Source organism: Giraffa tippelskirchi, chromosome 1, assembly GCF_054371585.1.
Source record: "Giraffa tippelskirchi isolate mGirTip1 chromosome 1, T2T-mGirTip1v1.2.pri, whole genome shotgun sequence".
Taxonomy (NCBI): Eukaryota; Metazoa; Chordata; class Mammalia; order Artiodactyla; family Giraffidae; genus Giraffa; species Giraffa tippelskirchi.
The window spans coordinates 204,504,909-204,523,301 of NC_137275.1; the positions used below are offsets into that span (position 1 = coordinate 204,504,909).

The 18,393-nt window shown below is 43.7% G+C and overlaps 1 protein-coding gene across 1 annotated transcript in view; it reads left to right on the forward strand.

Annotated features, from left to right (window-relative positions):
- The window catches only part of SHC3 (SHC adaptor protein 3), a 327,593-nt gene that overhangs the window by 179,553 nt on the left and 129,647 nt on the right, over positions 1–18,393 (forward strand). The window contains exon 6 of the mRNA XM_081572376.1: positions 10,675–10,745. Coding sequence (XP_081428502.1) covers positions 10,675–10,745 — 71 coding nt within the window. The remainder of the gene's footprint in view (positions 1–10,674; positions 10,746–18,393) is intronic.

Here is an 18,393-nt window from a genome sequence, read left to right on the forward strand (position 1 = left end):
ATCTGCATATCTGAGGTTATTGACATTTCTCCTGGCAATCTTAATTCCAGCTTGTGCTTCGTCCAGCCCAGCATTTCGCGTGATACTCAGCATATAAGTTAAATAAGCACAGTGACAATATACAACCTTTCCCGATTTGGAACCAGTCTGTTTTTCCATGTCCAGTTCTAACTGTTGCTTCTTGACCTGCATACAGATTTCTCAGGGGGCAGGTCAGGTGGTCTGTTATTCCCATCTCTTTAAGAATTTTCCACAGTTTGTTGTGATCCACACAGTCAAATGCTTTGGCGTAGTCAATGAAGCAGAAATAGATGTTTTTCTGGAATTCTCTTGCTTTTTTGATGATCCAACGGATGTTGGCAGTTTGATCTTTGGTTCCTCTGCTTTTTCTAAATCCAGCTTGAACATCTGGAAGTTCACAGTTCATGTACTATTGAAACCTGGCTTGGAGAATTTTCAGCATGACTTTACTAGCATGAGATGAGTGCAATTGTGCAGTAGTTTGAGCATTCTTTGGCATTGCCTTTCTTTGGGATTGGAATGAAAACTGACCTTTTCCAGTCCTGTGGCCACTGCTGAGTTTTCCAAATTTGATGGCATATTGAGTGCAGCACTTTCATAGCATCATCTTTTAGGATTTGAAATAGCTCAACTGGAATTCCATCATCTCCACTAGCTTTGTTCGTAGTGATGCTTCTTAAGGCCCACTTGACTTCACACTCCAGGATGTCTGGCTCTAGATGAGTGATCACACCATAGTGATTATCTGGATCATTATGATCTTTTTTGTACAGTTCTTCTGTGTATTCTTGCTACCTCTTCTTAATATCTTCTTCTTCTGTTAGGTCCATAGCATTTCTGTCCTTTATTGTGCCCATCTTTGCATGAAATGTTCCCTTGGTATCTCTAATTTTCTTGAAGAGATCTCTAGTCTTTCCCTTCTATTGTTTTCCTGTATTTCTTTGCACTGATCACCAAGGAAGGCTTTTTTATCTCTCCTTGCTATTCTTTAGAACTCTGCATTCAAATGGATATACATTTCCTTTTCTCTTTTGCTTTTCACTTCTCTCCTTTTCACAGCTATTTGTAAGGCCTCCTCAGACAACCATTTTGCCTTTTTGCATTTCTTTTTCTTGCGGATGGTCTTGATCCCTGCCTCCTGTACAATGTCACGAACCTCCATCTATAGTTCTTCAGGCACTCTGTCTATCAGATCTAATCCCTTGAATCTATTTCTCACTTCCACTGTATAATCATAAGGGATTTGACTTAGGTCATACCTGAATGGTCTAGTGGTTTTCCCTACTTTCTTCGATTTAAGTCTGAATTTTGCAATAAGGAGTTCATGCAAAATGGATGACATCCCCATTTATGGGCCATGCTTGAAAATAATAAGCCTCGGCTTACCATCATTCCAAATGAAATTGGAATGGGGCCTCTAATAGACACTGAAGCTAGAAGTCACCAGGGTTAGTTACTCATAAATTCTTCTAACCTCTGGAGGTAAAGGTATGGGGACTGAGGAACAGTTACTATTAACTGGACAGAAGAGCCTGGTGGGCTACAGTCCATGGGGTCGCAAGAGTTGAATACCACCACCACCGCTCTCAGAAGCTGCTCTGGTCCAGACAGTTCCACCAAAACCCCCAGGACTGTGACTTTTTAGCCTGGCTGGGATCACACATACATCCTTGACCAACTCTGAGGCTGGAGTTCAAAGACACCCATCATAGAAGTAGCCTACCTGAGAGGTGTGGCTGGTTTCATGGATCACTTCACTCACTATTGCATCATCAGAACAAGGTAGCTCTCTAGAGGACCTGGGAACGCTGGTTAAGATGCTTTGTCATTTGAGACACCAGATGAGCTTAATAACTTTTTGGCCCATCTGCATCATGGCTTGAAGGTCCAAGTTTATCAAGCATGGTCTATTTCTTTTGGTGGAAAATATTTTTAATTTTCCCTCATTTTGTAATTGTATGGGTAATAAACGAACATGTTCTTGCTATATAAAATGTCTAAACAACATAGAAGGATTCAAAGCTAATACTCCTTCTGAACCATTCCTCCTTCCCACTGCTCTTCCCAGCAGTACCTGCACCATCTTTGTCTCCTCTCTGTGCCCTAGGTCTCTGAAGGTGGACTCAGTGAACCAAGCATCCTCATGTTCATATGCTTATGTGGTCCGGTCTCCTTTAGCAAGTTTCCCTTATCCTCCTCAGCCACTTTTTTTCTCTGGCCCCTACCATACTGAGATCATCTGAGATTTTAGCTTCCCGCCAGTATAAAAAAAAATTTAGTTATGCGTCAATAATTGCTTAGGCATAAAGTGTACCTGTAAATTTTGTTGATTCTTTTCTTATCATTGTTTCTTGCAGCCCACATCCTTCTCTTTTTTGTAGTCCTTGTTTTCCTGAAATAATTCTTTCAGAGAACGTCTGTGGGTGGTTAACTTTCTGAGTCTTTGCTTTGCCCTCCTATTTGAATGCTAGTTTGGGCGGATATAAGAGTCTTGGCTTAGTACTCTTCTTCATCCTTTCTATGTTATTTGTTTTCCTGTATTTGGTGCTGAAAGAGAACTTTCCCTCTACTTTTTTCTTTTATTTTCCTGGAATTCCTGTATGGAAACATCTGCATCTAAATTCCATGGCTTTACACTGTGTTTTATGTTTCAGTCTCTTTGGTGGTAAGAGGTTGTCTTCAGTTCTGGGAGGTTTTCTGGGCTCCATTGTCCAGGCTTGCACAATTCTTCAGTTTTGTACATCTCTGGAGCCCATTGATTGAATTATCTATGTAGTAAAAACCAGGTAGACACATGATAGAAAAATCAAACTCTCATTCCCTGTGGTTACCAAAATTTATACAAAAATGCCTTCAGTTCAGTTCAGTTCAGTCACTCAGTGTCCAACTCTTTGTGACCCCATGAACCGCAGCACACCAGGCCTCCCTGTCCATCACCAACTCCCGGAGTTTACCCAAACTCATGTCCATTGAGTAGGTGATGCCATCCAACCATCTCATCCTCTGTCGTCCCCTTCTCCTCCTGCCCTCAGTCTTTCCCAGCATCAGGGTCTTTCCCAATGAGTCAGCTCTTCGCATCAGGTGGGCAAAGTATTGGAGTTTCAGCTTCAACATCAGTCCTTCCAATGAACACCCAGGACTGATCTCCTTTAGGATGGACTGGTTGGATCTGCTTGCAGTCCAAGGGTCTCTCAAGAGTCCTCTCCACCACAGTTCAAAAGCATCAATTCTTTGGTGCTCAGCTTTCTTTATGGTCCAACTCTCATATCCATACATGACTACTGGAAAAACCATAGCTTTGGCTAGATGGACCTTTGTTGACATTGTAATGTCTCTGCTTTTTAATATGCTGTCTAGGTTGTTCATAACTTTCCTTCCAAGGAGGAAGCATCTTTTAATTTCATGGCTGTAGTCATTATCTGCAGTGATTTTGGAGCCCAAAAATGCCTTGGAACACACCAGATAAAAGTATGAGATTTATACAATAAAGACTACAAAGTCTTATTAAAGGCAATAAATAATATCTGAATTTGAGACAACTCTCATGTTTGTGGATAAAAATCTTAATAATAAATGTAATTTCTTTTCAAGGTAGCATATGAAATTTCAATGGAATTCAAATGGTTTTTGAGGTATGGGAGAACTTCACCAAAATGATCTTAAAGTTCTTAAGGAAAAATGTGCACCAGAGATTCAGAAATTGACCAATGACATATAAGAGAGTTCAGATAAAGGTCCATGCAGAAATAGGAATTTAATATACCACAAAGTTGACACATTAATCCAGCAAGACATGAATGAATGATTAAATCAGTGATATTCATATAAGTACTTACTTAAGTACTTGTATAAGCCTTACAAATAGCTGAGAAGAGAAGAGAAAGGCTAAGAAGAAAGGGAAAGATAAAACCAACTGAATGCAGAGTTCCAAAGAATAGCAAGGAGAGATAAGAACACTTTCTTAGGTGAACAATGTAAAGAATAGAGGGGAAAAAATGGAATGGGAAAGACTAGAGATCTCTTCAAGAAATTGGAGATACCAAGGGGACATTTCATGCAAAGGTGGGCTCAATAAAGGACAGAAATGGCAAGAACCTAACAGAAGCAGAAGAATTAAGAAGTGACAAGAATACACAGAAGAACTATATACAAAAGCTCTTAATGACCTGAGTAATCATAATGGTGTGGTCACTAACCTAGAGCCAGACATCTTGGAGTGTGAAGTCAAGTGGACCTTAAGAAACTTAACTACAAAAAAGCTAGTGGAAGTGATGGAATTCCTGCTGAGCTACCGAAAGATGATGCTGTTCGGATCAAGTGCTACACTCAATATGCCAGCAAATTTGGAAAACTCAGCAGTGGCCACAGGACTGGAAAAGGCCAGCTTTCATCCTAATTCCAAAGAAAGGTAGTGCTGAAGAATATTCAAACTACTGCACAATTTCACTCATTTCACATGCTAGCAAGGTAATGCTCAAAATCCTTCAAGCTAGGCTTTTACAGTACATGAACCAAGAACTTCCAGATGTACAAGCTGGATTTAGAAGAGGCAGAGGAGCTAAAGATCAAATTGTCAACATCTGTTGGGTCATAGAGAAAGCAAAGAAATTCCATAAAAACCTCTGCTACTGCTAAGTTGCTTCAGTCATGTCCGACTCTGCGTGACCCCACAGACGGCAGCCCACCAGGCTCCTCTGTCCCTGGGATTCTCCAGGCAAGAATACTGGAGTGGGTTGCCATTTCCTTCTCCAATAAAAAGAAAAAAAAAACAAAACATACCTCTACTTCTGCTTTATTGAGTATGCTAAAGCCTTTGACTGTATGAAGTGAGTGAGAGTGAAAGTTGCTTAGTCATGTCTGACTCCTTGAGACCCCATGGACTGTAGTCCATGGAATTCTCCAGGCCAGAATACTGGAGTGGTCAGCCTTTCCCTTCTGCAGGGGATATTCCCAGCCCAGGGATTGAACCCAGGTCTCCTGCACTGCAGGCGGATTCTTTACCAGCTGAGCCACCAGGGAAGCCCAAGAATACTGGAATGGGTAGCCTGTCCCTTCTCCTACAGATCTTCCCAACCCAGGAATCAAACTGGGGTCTCCTGCTTTGCAGGCAGATTCTTTACTAACTGAGCTATCCTGTGTGGATCACAACAAACTATGGAAAATTCTTAAAGAGAAGGGAATATTAGAGCACCTTACCTGTCTCCTGAGAGACCTGTATGCAGGTCAAGAAGCAGAGTTAGAACTGGACATGAAACAACTGGCTGGTTCAAAATTGGGAAAGGTGTACATCAAGGCTGTATATTGTCACCCTGCTTATTTAACTTATATGTAGGGTGAAAAGTGAAAGTGTTGGTCCCTCAGTTGTGTCCCAGTCTTTGCAACCCCATGTACTATAGCCTGCCAGGCTCCTCTGTCCATGGAATTCTCTAGGCAAGAATACCAGAGTGTGTAGCCATTCCCTTCTCCGGGGGATCTTTCCCATCCAGGGATTGAACCTGGGTCTCCTGCATTGCAGGTGGATTCTTTACCATCTGAGTCACCAGGGAAGCCCCAGAGTCATTATGTGAAATGCTGGGCTGGATGGCTTACAAGCTGAAATCAAGATTGCCGGGAGAAATATCAACAACCTCAGATACGCAGATGATGCCACTCTAATGGCAAAAAGCAAAGAAGAAATAAATAGCCTCTTGATGAGGGTGAAAGAGGAGAGTGAAAAAGCTGGCTTGAAATTCAACTTTCTAAAAACTAAGATCATGGCATCTAGTCCCATCACTTCATGGCAAACAGGGAAAACGTGGAAACAGTGGCAGATTTTATTCTCTGGGCTCCAAAATCACTGTGGATGGTGACTACAGAGATGAAATTAAAAGATACTTTCTCCTTGGAAGAAAAGCTATGACAAACCTAGACAGCATATTCAAAAGCAGAGACATCACTTTTCCGTTCAAGGTCTGTATAGTCAAAGCTATTGTTTTTCTGGTAATCATTTATTATGAATGTGAGAGTTGAACCATAAAGCAGGCTGATGGCTGAAGAATTAATGCTTTCAAACTGTGGTGCTGGCGAAGACTCTTGAGAGCCCCTTGGACAGCAAGGAGATCAAACCAGTCAGTCCCAAAGGAAATCAACCGTGGATATTCATTGGAAGGACTGCCACTGAAGCTGAAGCTCCAAAACTTTGGCTACCTGATGCAAAGAGCCGACTCATTGGAAAAGACCTGATGCTGGGAAAGATTGGGGGCAGGAGGAGAAGAGGACAACAGAGGATAAGATGATTGGATGCCATCACTGACTCAATGGACATGCGTTTGAGGAAACTCTCAGAGATAGTGAAAGACAGGGTAGCTTGGCATGCTGTAGTCCATGGGGTTGCAAAGATTTGGACATGAGTTAGCAACTGAACAACAACTCATATAAGTAGTAGTCCATTTGGAGGCTAGCATTATAATTCATGCCATAGCCTATATAGACAAATAAATCCCAAATAGATTAAAAAGCTAAATGAAAACCATTAAATAAAGTGAAAGCATAGATAGGTAAATAATAAATATTCTTAAAATAAAATTTGGAAGGGTATTATGAGAATCTGTAGACACAAGACCTTCTCATGCAAGATAGGGCATTCCAAAGCCACACCAGAAAGGATAGATGTGTAATCACAGTAATTATTACCATATTACTATGGCAACAAGTTCTTTTAGCTAAAATGTAGAAACTGACCAGGAGAAGGCAATGGCACCTCACTCCAGTACTCTTGCCTGGAAAATCCCATGGACAGAGGAGCCTGGTAGGCTACAGTCCATGGGGTTGCTAAGAGTCGGACACGACTGAGCGACTTCACTTTCACTTTTCCCTTTCATGCACTGGAGAAGGAAATGGCAACCCACTCCAGTATTCTTGCCTGGAGAATCCCAGGGATGGCGGAGCCTGGTGGGCTGCCTGGGGTCGCACAGAGTCGGACACGACTGAAGCAACTTAGCAACAGCAGCAGCAACAGAAACTGACCATCAAAAGAAAAATGATCGAATGGGAGATTAACATCACATTATTCTAGAGGAAAAAGATGAAGAACCTAATAGAAAACTGGACCAAAGATATGAACAGTCAGTTAACAGCAAAAGAAGTGCAAATAGCCAATAAACAAATGAAAAAACTACACAATCTGATTAGATGACAGGGAGACTCAAATGAAAACAACAATAAAAAAGAAATACTTTTGCCCACGAGAGGCAAAGTTTCAAAAGATTGATGTTGTCCACTGTTACAAAGGGTAGAGAAGTAAACTTGCTTAGACTTTGGTGGGGACAGAACAAATTGCTACAGACCCTCGGGAGGGTAGTTCAGCTTGGCAGTGTTGGTGGTGATGTTCACATAGTTCTGTGAATGTGGCAGTATTGGTCATCCTATATAATTCCCTGAAGTCAGACATGGTCTTCATATAACTGTGACAGCAGTGGAGGTACTGGTATACCTGTGAAGGTTGTGGTGGTGGTAATAACATAACTCTGAGAAGTTAGTCTACACGTTACTCTGCACAGTCGTCAAGGAATTCACATAGCTTTGCGTTAGTGTTGGTGGTGGTATTCACAAGGATCTGTGGTGTTGGTTGTGGTCATATTCATATAACTCTGCAGAGTTGGTGGCTGTGGTATTCATGTGACTCTGCAAGGATCTAAGTGGTAGTGTTATCTACCTCTGCAGTGTTGAGCATGTTATCAGTTATCCTGTGGAGTGGGTGCAGATGGTCTTCATATAATTCTGCTGTGGTGGACATGATATTCACATATCTGCAGTGGTGCTGATAGCCTTGAAATGACGTTGGATGTTGTTTATGCTGTTTACACAACCTGTGGTGTTGGCTGTGGTAATCACATAACTCGGTGGTTGTGTTAGTGATAGTCTTCTCATAACCTCACCATTGGCTGTCTATTCCCACAGCTCCCACAGCTCCCATAGCTGTGATGTTGGTCATGGTACCCACACAGCCCAGCCACGGTGGTGGTATTTGCATACACATAATATGCCACTGTGATAGGTGCATTCATATGACTTTACGATGTTGCTGATGTTATTTCCATGGCCCTTTGAGGTTGGCCAGGTGTTCGCATTTCACATATCATCATTGTCAGGGCAGAGGTGGTGGATGATCCAGCTACCCAAGATGGCTGTTTTCTTGCTCTCTGTCCATCACCTGCTTGACCAGTGCCAGCTATACCTACACCCTACTTACATGACTGACCTTCCCACATCCTTGCCCCCGGCCCCAGGTGGTGATCATTCTAAGTTTTGGTTTAGAGCATCTCCACCATGATACCTTATCAAATGGGCCGTTACGGACATGCTCCCCTGCTGGTTTTCCCTGGTAACTGATAGCCAACCTGATGTCAGTTCCCCCTATAACTGGTAACCTCCCTCTCCCCCTAGGAGCGAAGACTACTGCCCTGTTCTGCCCGCTGTCTGCTGCACACGGTGGGTTGTTGCTCCAGGACCTTGCTTCAGACATGTGAGATTCCCCCCATCCATTAAGCCATCGATGTCTCTGTTGCTGACACCAGCTCTTTCTTGGGTCTTGAAGCAGGTCAAGTGCAGGGCTTGCAGGCCTGTAGGGTTGAGCCCAACAGGTGATATTCAAATAACTGTGTGGCAAAGATCTTGTATTCACATGACCCTGCATCCCTGGGGAAGGTTGTGTTCATAGACACTGCAATTCATCACAGTATTCATAATCCTAAGATGTTATTTTGTCATGATGTTGGCATAATTGTGTGGCATTGATATTGTTATTCACAGATCTTGTGAGGATGGTGATGGTGTAATTCAGATAACACCAGGAGCTGGGCATGGAATTTACACAGCTCTACAATGATGGTTGTGTTGGCATTAACATGGCACTGTGAGGTAGTGATATTCCCATAACTGAGAGAGCATTCACAGAATTCACATCTTGCTATGGTGGTGTTGGTGGTATCATATAATTCTGCAGTGTTATAAAATGGTCTTCAATAGCTCTGTGATGGTGGGCATAGAAACTAGCTGACCTGCAGTGGTCATGTCATATTCACACATCTGCAGTGGTGGGCATGGAGGTTTCCATAACTGCAGTGGTGGTGGTGATGGTCGTCACACATCTCAGAGTTATTGACACAACTTTGCCACTTTGGTTGAAATAATTACTTCACTTTGTAATGTTGCTGGTGATGGTAGTCACATACCTCTGGGATGTGGTTGTGATGTTCACATAATTGTGACAGTGCTGGTCTTGATAATCCTGTAACTCAGCAAAGTGTGTTGTGGTCTCCACATATCTTGGTGACAATGGTCATCATATAACCCTGCTGTAGTGATGATGGCATCCACACAAGTCTATAATAGCGATAGTGGTAGTCACATAATCATGCACTGTTGTTCATCGTTTTCCTGTGACTTGTGACCTCGTTGTAGTATACATAACTCTGCAATGTTGGTCGTGGTACTCATGTACGTTTGTGATGATGGACGTAGTATTTGCGTAAGTCTTCGACTTTGGTGGTGGTGGTGGTAGTTATGTAACCCTGTGATGCTGGTCTCGGTATTCACATGATTCTGTGATATTGTCCCTTTAATCACATGACTCTGCAAGGTTGGTGGTCATCTTATTCATATGTCTGTGTGACTGTTCACGGTACCCACTTAACTGGTGGAGGTGGTGTATTTAAATAACTCTGTGACTGTGCAGTGGTTGGAGTAATAGTCACATTTCAGAGAAGTTTAAAGTTTTGCTTGAGGTTATATAAGAAGATATGACAGAGCCAGGCTCAAATTCAGGTTTTCTGTATAATTTAAATGCAGTCTTTTCTGTACTACACCATGAGGTCCCTTCCTGCTAAGTCTAAATTTAAAGTCATTAGTATAAAACATCTGTACCTTCAAACTCCCCCAAGGGCTTTGGAACACGAATATTCTATCTCTTCCATTCTAGTTGTTTGTCTGTAGCTTTAACTGTGGCCATATATTCACATACACACATACATTCTCATGTATAAAACTGATAAACAAATTTAGCTACAAATTTAGATGTTAAGTTGAAATTCTGAAAATTTATGTTAAATAATTCAGAAGAGGTCTTTCTGGTAAACCAAAATAAAACACCTTTGGGGTAATCTATAGTTTATTCAAAACCCAAAATGTATTTACTAAATAATGGAGTGTAGGGTTGGCCAAAATGTTGGTATTATAGTGTTTTCATTTTTTCTTTAAATATTATAAACTTCTGGAAATTTAGTAAAGGACTAGAAATGGGATGTTGGGATGCTGGGTGGTGGTTATATGACAGGTACATGTTTAAATGATCATTGAGTTGTATATTTATGATTTCTGCATTTTATGACATACAAGTTATACCTCAACAAAAGTTTTTGAAGATGTATTGCTAAAGAAAGTGAACATACTAATGGGTTTCATGAAAGTTATAGTGCCAAATGTAAGCTCTCAGGATGTTTTCTTATAGGTGCGAGTTATTATGTCTGTAGAAACAAAATGAACTGTCACAATGAATAAAAAGTTATAATGTGGTTGAAAAAATGTGTGTGGCTCCCCAAATGACTTTGCTTTAGTTAGGAATCGTCTGTTCATCTCAGTTCTCTGACTCATGACTTACGTTTTCTCTCCTTGCAGTATCTGGGGTGCATTGAAGTTCTTCGCTCAATGAGGTCACTTGACTTCAGTACAAGGACACAAATTACCAGGTAAGCCCTCTTGAAAATGGACTCCTGTGATTTTGCTTGAGAAAGGAATGATTTCTTAAGTAAACCACTAGAAATTTCCAGAGGGAAAGTCTACCCCTTGAGTGCTGGTGACCAGTGACAGGGAGTCAGGACCCACTGTCTCAAGTCTCCCGAGTGTTTATCTATGTTTGTGACGTGTATGTCTTGACACAAGCCTCCTGAAGAACACTCCTCACTTCCAAACTCTTTTTATAATTAAGTTGCAGACAAATGGAGTGTTTATGTTTGTTTCTTTAATAAATGAAACTCTAAGACCAGACTGATATTTTAAAATCTCTGTTATTTCTTTTTTTTTTTTAAATCAAGATGTCAAGAGAGAATTTCCAATGGTATACACAGAGAATAAAATTCACAAAGTTGGAAGCAGAAATCTTAATGGGAGTAATAATTTAGAAAGCAGATGTATTCTTTTAAGGTATCAGTGATTTTGAACAGGTTTATATATTTTAAACCAGATTAAACTTCTTGAGGGCCAATTCTGTTTTTAAATATGTTTTTATAAAATTCATAGACTAGTAGAGCTTGTACCTTTAGAAAAATGCCAATTTCAAGTCATCTTGAAGAAGAGAACCAGAAAGCTAAGACTGGGTCTGTGAAATAGCTACATTTCAGAACGCGATGAGCTTATATTGCTTTGGCAGTAGTGGCATTGTTTAATTTAAACAGTGACCTCAAAAAATGCCTCAGTTTTATTTCATTCAAATTTGTCTGTTGGATATCTTTGCATTAGCAAGCCAAAAACTAAAGATTGAGCTTTAGAAAGCAATTATTTGTGGTAATTAGCTACTCAGTAATTTACATACCTCAGTTCTACGTTTTAAGCATCACAATGAAACCTCTTCTTGCTCGTTGAAGAAATTCATGTTCAAAAGAGTTGATGTTCTCCTTCTCTCTCAAGCAACTCAAGACACACTTATTGTGAACACAGTAGCGATCTACACCAAAGGGAGAATCCATCTCCACGTATTTGTAGAAAATGGTTTATGGATATTGCCAAGGCAAAAGAATGGTACTTTGAAGTGAGAGCAGTTAGAATAAAAGTTTGAGTGTTTAGTCAATCACTCATTCATCCCAGCTGTGAGAAGGCAGTGCTGTGTGGAGGGTGTGGGCAGAATGCTTAGCCATGAACCTAGAGACACTGGAACCCCTGACCCTGGTCACCTTCTCATCGGGGGTGGCAGCTGTTTTGTTTTTTTAATTTCAAAAAACTGAAGTATATTTGATTTACAATGTTGTGTATGGTGTCGTTGTTTTTTAAAGGGAATTGTCGACCATTTCTACTGAATTTTCTTTACAGGTCCTAGAACTTCCTAGATAATCTTATGTCATTTTAATTCTTCTGATGTATTTATTGAGTCTTTACCATGGCTGTGCACATGTCATGCACTGGTCAACATGAGCTGTCCTGCTTTGCCAGACCTCCTGTTTTGGGGGAGAAAGATGCACATACAAATAGCCAAGCCCTGCTTTTTAGGAATGGAGGTGGGCAGGGGGGCCAGTAGCAATCCCAGTGTGCCTTTGAATCAAGGTCTGGGTACTCTTTGGGTGCCAAATGGGCAGATAAAATAATAGTAGTGGTAGAAAAAAGCTGTGAAGCAGACATCCAATTCCATCCCATTTAGATTCTAGCAGAAAGGCAGCAATGTAATGGGCCAAGTGAAGTGCCATTCCTTGACTCAGGAAACTTAGTGTTGTACTCTGATTATATCAGAATTGCCTTGGGTTTATTAGACTTTAAAAAAAATCAATATATTTATTTTAATTGAAATATAGTTGATTTATGATATCGTGTTAATTTCTGCTATACTGCAAAGTGATTCCGTTATATATATATATATATATACATTCTTTTGGATTTATTAGACTTTTTGAAAACTATGTTTGCTTTTCTCTGTGATGCTTTTTGTCTTTTGCCTCATTTTTATCATGTGACCTGTTTCTTATTTAGTTAAGAGCCAGACGGCACTTGTAGGAAACGGTTTGACAATCAACATCAGAAAGAAGCCTTCACACCCAGGACAAGAATGCTCAATGGTGTCCTGTGGATGTGGCACAATTTAAAGTCTGTGTGGCAGCTGAGTGTTAAACACACCTGTGATTAAATTCTACCATCTTGGTGTGCTTTATATACTAAAGGCATTCTTAAAAGGTTGTAGGGAAACCTAATGTTGTAGTTAAGTTCTACTGTTGTTGTTGTCCCTAAGTCGTGTCCAACTCTTGCAACCTTATGGATAGTAGCCCGCCAGGCTCCTCTGTCCATGGGGATCTCCAGGCAAGAAGACTGTAGTGCATTGCCATTTCCTTCTCCAGGGGATCTTCCTGACCCAGGGATTGAACCTGTGCCTCCTGTATTGGCAAGCAGATTCTTTACCATTGAGCCACCTAGGAAGCCCAGCTATATAGTACTATACTGTAAGAGATTTAAAATACTTTTCACACAAATAATATATTAAAAAACAAACAAAAAATAAATAAAACATTTTTAATCTTACAGTACAGTACCTTGAAAAGTACAGTAGTACCCGCTACATCACTGCTGCTGTAATGCTTGCTTCTAGGCATCCTGAACTTGAAATAAAGATACTGTACCTCTATACTCTAGACAATACTGTAGTAAAGTACACAAAAGCACAACCACTGGTAGAGGATGCACCATGAGACAGCGTATGCCGCATGTGTGAACTAGTTTATGTGATTTGGACATGTGAACCATGTTCACATCTTAGCAAGTTCGCAACTTGAAGGTGTGGGCTTCCCTGATGGCTCAGCAGTAGAGAATCCGCCTGCAGTGCAGGAGATGCAGGAGATCCGAGTTCGATTCCTGGGTTGGGAAGATCTCCTGGAGAAGGGCATGGCAACCCACTTCAGTATTCTTGCTTGGGAGAATTCCATGGACAGAGGAGCCTGGCAGGCTACATCCATAGGGTCACAAAGAGTTGGGCATGACTGAAGAGACTGAGCGCTCGCATACACACACAACTTGAAGGATCATACGTGGGGACTTACTGTATTTATGAAAGTCTGCTCAGGGAACAGAGACCCTTGACAGATGAAGAAAAAACTGTTGCAGAAAAACTAGTTGGTGATGGACAGGGAAACCTGTTATGCTGCAGTCCATGGGGTTGCAAAGAGTCGGACACTACTGAGCAACTGACCTGAACTGAACTGAGAAGAACTAGCTTCCCAATGTGTCCCTGGTCCCTGCACCTGCATGGCCTTGAAGAGGGTGACTCCCTTAAGTTCCGACCCCACAGTGTGACCCCTGTCAGCATGCCTCCCGACACCCTTATGACTCAGCACTATTAAGGCCATACAGGAAGCCCACGGCAGAAGCTGGGCCACTCAGGAGCTTGAGGAAGCTGCCCTCTGTTGTTTGCCCCATCACCAGCGCCACCTCTTGGTCTGTGAAACCTGAAACCCACGTGGGGAACCGCCTTTCTCCCGGCATGGATCTCACTGCGCTGTGCAGCCCCGGAGGGCTGTGGGGGAGGGTCTCGGCTTGGTGTCACCCTGGGGAAGGTGGGGGCCTGAAGCAGGGAGGACTCAGCTCCCCAGCTGGAAGTCAATCAGATACCTACCCTTTCATCTGCGTTAAGCCACTGGGTCTTCACTTGAGGAGACTGTGGCAGAATGCTGACAGCCACTACTGTGGGAACCCGCCACTCTGCGCATGGGGACCACACCCTGTGCCTCGGGGGATGGCTTGGACCGAGTTACTGCACTTCCTGCCAGAGTGTGACGCCTCGTTAGATGGGGCGGGGTGGCGAGTGTGCTTTTGGTCTGACTCAGTGAGCAGCCTGTCAGGCCACCCTGCAGGGGGACAGGAAGCGCCCATGTGCCATGGCCACAGGAAAAGTAAGGCCTTACTTTCTTTCCCCTTCCCATCTGCTAATTTGATTTACCGTGTTAAGTTTGATTTATTATTGGAAGTCACCTTAAGCTGTTTTTAGGGCATGGAAGGCTATAAATATATATGCGATTAGACCCAGAGCACTCAGCAAGCTGGTCCTTCTCCAACAGTAAGTGTGATGGTCCGTTGTAGTTTTGGTTCTAAACGACCCCAGCTGACCTCCTGCAGTGCTGGGATTCATCCAATAACCGTCAAGTTTGCTTTCCACTCAGCCTCGCATAGACACATGAACTCAGTGTGCATGGCTTTGCTACACTTCCTGGGTGAGTTCCTGTAAATGTACAAAATGTTGAGCAGAGACCAACACAAACTTGCTTTTTTCAAACTGTAGAGAGAAAACAGTTGAATCTAGTTTAGGTTTTTCATCTCCCTTATTTTGTTACCACCATGCTCTAACCAACTGAGCTAACCTGCCACTTTCCCTTATTTTAAAGCTGTCATAGTTTCAATGGGGCCTGAAGATACAGGTTTAGCCCAGACCTTGACCATCACTGTCCATGGATGAGATTGCTCCCTAGCACTCCACTTAGCATCCGCATGCTGGAGGGTTCTGCTTCAGGTGTTTTGAAAATTCCCCAGGAACATGTATGAAATCTTTTTGGTTTGAAACCAAACTCAAAATTTGTGTAAGGACAACATCCTTCTTTAAGGAAGGTATTTCCTTTTGTTCTTTTAAAAAAATATTTATTTATTTGGCTGCACCAGGTTATACTTGTAGTACACCAACTCTTAGTCGTAGCATGTGGGGTCTAGTTCCCTGACAAGGGATTGAACCCAGTCCCCCTGCATTGGGAACACAGAGTCTTAGCTAATGGGCCACTAAGGAAGTCCCTCCTTTTGTTCTGATTCAACCTATCGATGGGGGTCTCTGAAGACTTTTATCACGGATGCTAGCATGAATTGAAGTTCAGAGTCACCTGGCCACAACTTTCTCACATCACTACAGCCTGAGGGGGCGGAGTGTAATGGACACAGACTCAGCCATGAGCTGGTGAGTCAGACTGAACGTTGTGATGTTGGGGTCTTTTATGTCCGATGTTTCCCTCAGGGAGTTTGCTTAGATGGTAGATGTGTGACAGTGTGGAACTGGTCTGGCAGTGCTGGGCACTGTGATGGCTATAGGGCCATGATTTTGAACAAAATAGCCAGCACGCCCTGGCAGCCAGAGGGAGAAGGGAGCCTGCAGACGAGGTGTTAAAGATCGATCACGGATGCTCCTGATACAGTGAGAACGGCGGCCTGGCTTGCGGAGGTCTCTTGCCAGTTAGGTGAGTGGAGGGGTCCATCCTCAGCCTGAAAGAGGGCTAGCTGGACAGCCTCAGTCCGGCTTTTTCTCTCCATCCACCCTCTCTTCCCCGAGTCAACTTGGCAGCCTTGGTAACGCTCGCTTGTCCAGTCACTTCTGGCTCCCAACATTCTCTCAATGTTCTCAAAAAAAGAAAAAGGCCAAGGTAAAACCTTTCACCACACCGTCCTTCAGCTCCATTGACTCCCCCAGCATCCTCATCTGTGGGCATCCATCCCAGCTGTGGTGTCTCTCCTCGTGTGCATGAAGACCTCCTGCCACCGCAAGCCCTTGTTGGACTTCCTGCGAGAGAGGGACCGACCAGGCTGCGGGGCTGGGCACCCTGGCCTCCTCCACCCCCACGACGTCCACCACAGCCCTTTGCCATCTCACATCAAACTTCTGTGTCACGTGGCCATTTCATCACCAGCTCATGGGGGAGTGGATCAGTGCCCAGGCTGAGGTTTGGGGAAAGGCCACATTTACTAATGAGCTATTTGTGTTGTTTGTAGAAGATTTCCCATCCTCAGGGTGGCGTTCAGCCCATGGGAGCTGTGGGGACAGGAGATGGATGCAGAGGAAGAAGGGCAGGTAAGTCGCTGGGCAGCTCTGCCTCTGGGAGAACTATACATGGTCTGGGGATGACCTGGGGTCTGATCACACTATCTTACCAGGAGGAAGCTGGAAACACTCAGGCAGGGAGGGGGTCTGAACATCTTCTGTTCAGCTTTGAGGTGATCGCTTCCTCTTGGACCATGGCATGGATCCCACATGCTGCACGAAATGGGCAGGACTTTGGTTCTGCAGCTTTCTCACCTTGCAGATCCAGAGGATGAATTTGGAAGGGCCCTGGCTTCCCTGGTAGCTCATCTGGTAAACAATCCACCTGCAATGCAGGAGACCCCGGTTCGATTCCTGGGTGAGGAAGAAACCCTGGAGAAGGGATATGCTACCCACTCCAGTTTTCTTGGGCTTCCCTGGTGGCTCAGACGGTAAAGAATCTGCCTGCAATGTGGGAGACCTGGGTTCAATCACTGGGTTGGGAAGTCCCTGGAGGAGGGAATGGGCTACCCCCTCCAGTATTCTGGCCTGGAGAATTCCGTGGACAGAGGAACATGGCAGGCTACGGTCCATGGGGTCGTAAAGAGTGGGACATGACTGAGTGACTTTCACTCTTATTTATCTGCACACCCATTGTATCAAAGGTGTTAAGATGTGCGCTTGATACCTGGCAGGTGACATGAAAAACAAGGCTGACTTTTGCTCAGGTGCCTTCAGGCTCCAGGATCTTATCTCGCCAATTAGACTCCTCCCCTATGATATCGGAGAATTCCTTTTTCACTACAGAAGAAACACGTCTAATGTCGATTTAAGTTCAACATGCCAGGAAAAGGAAGAAATCTGTAAAAATCTTTCCCGAGGCTGGTTGACTCTCAGAATTAGAAAGGGGAGCAGTGGGTGTGAACAGCCTGCCTGCCCGTCCCTGTGTACATCCTGCCGGCACAGAATGGCTAACATGATTTCAGCCTTACGGCTCGCTCTAAATTTATTTGTTCTGAACACGTTTCTCAGGCTGAGCCTTTCGAAGACTTCCACCCCCAGAGGGGCGAGGCCTGGCAGGGAGGGAGTTAGTGTTTTCTCAGTTTAGAATTCTCTTTGAAAACACCAGCTTGCCTGCGTGCAAACGCATCCGGGCTTTGGATGTAGCAGGCTTGAGTCCTTCCGCCTTACTTCTACGTAGTTACTCAGGGCTTACCACCAACCGAAGTAGTTTCGTGCTTTGCGCCTCATTCGTCATTATTTGCGTGCGAGAATGTGATAGATGGGGGTGTGTGCATCACAGGTGCCCAAAAAGCCACGACTAGGGAAAGAGGGCCAGAGTCACGAGGCAGTGGGTCAGGTGACAGCAAGCCTATAAAAATTACCACAGGAATACGGAAGAGGCTTGGACGAATTCTGGGAGGACTTCCTGGGGGAGGAAGCGTTTAACCCCGGGGTGAATTTCCCTGACCACATGGCAGACCGGAAGAAAGCATGAAACTGAGGCAACTGCTTCCACTTGGGCCCCGCAAGGTTTCTGCCCGTCTGCCTCTGGGCAGTAATGCTAATACCCGCCAGAGGGAGGGGCCTGAGTCGGACGCAGTGAAGGAACACAGGCACACCCTGCACCTGTCTGAGGCCTGGGCCCAAGCCCGGCTGCCTTTAGGACAGAAAGAGAGTTCTGGGGCTGAGGAACATAGGCGTCTGCTTTCTGATAGGCCTCAGTTTGGTGTTCGATCTCTGCTTGCTAATATATGTTGATGCAGTCACCCACTTTGTGAGGAATAAATGAGAGGTTACAACATCTGGCACAAGCTGTGTACAGGTGAAGTCTCAAGGCCATTCCATTGACCAGACCCACACAGGTGCCTTCG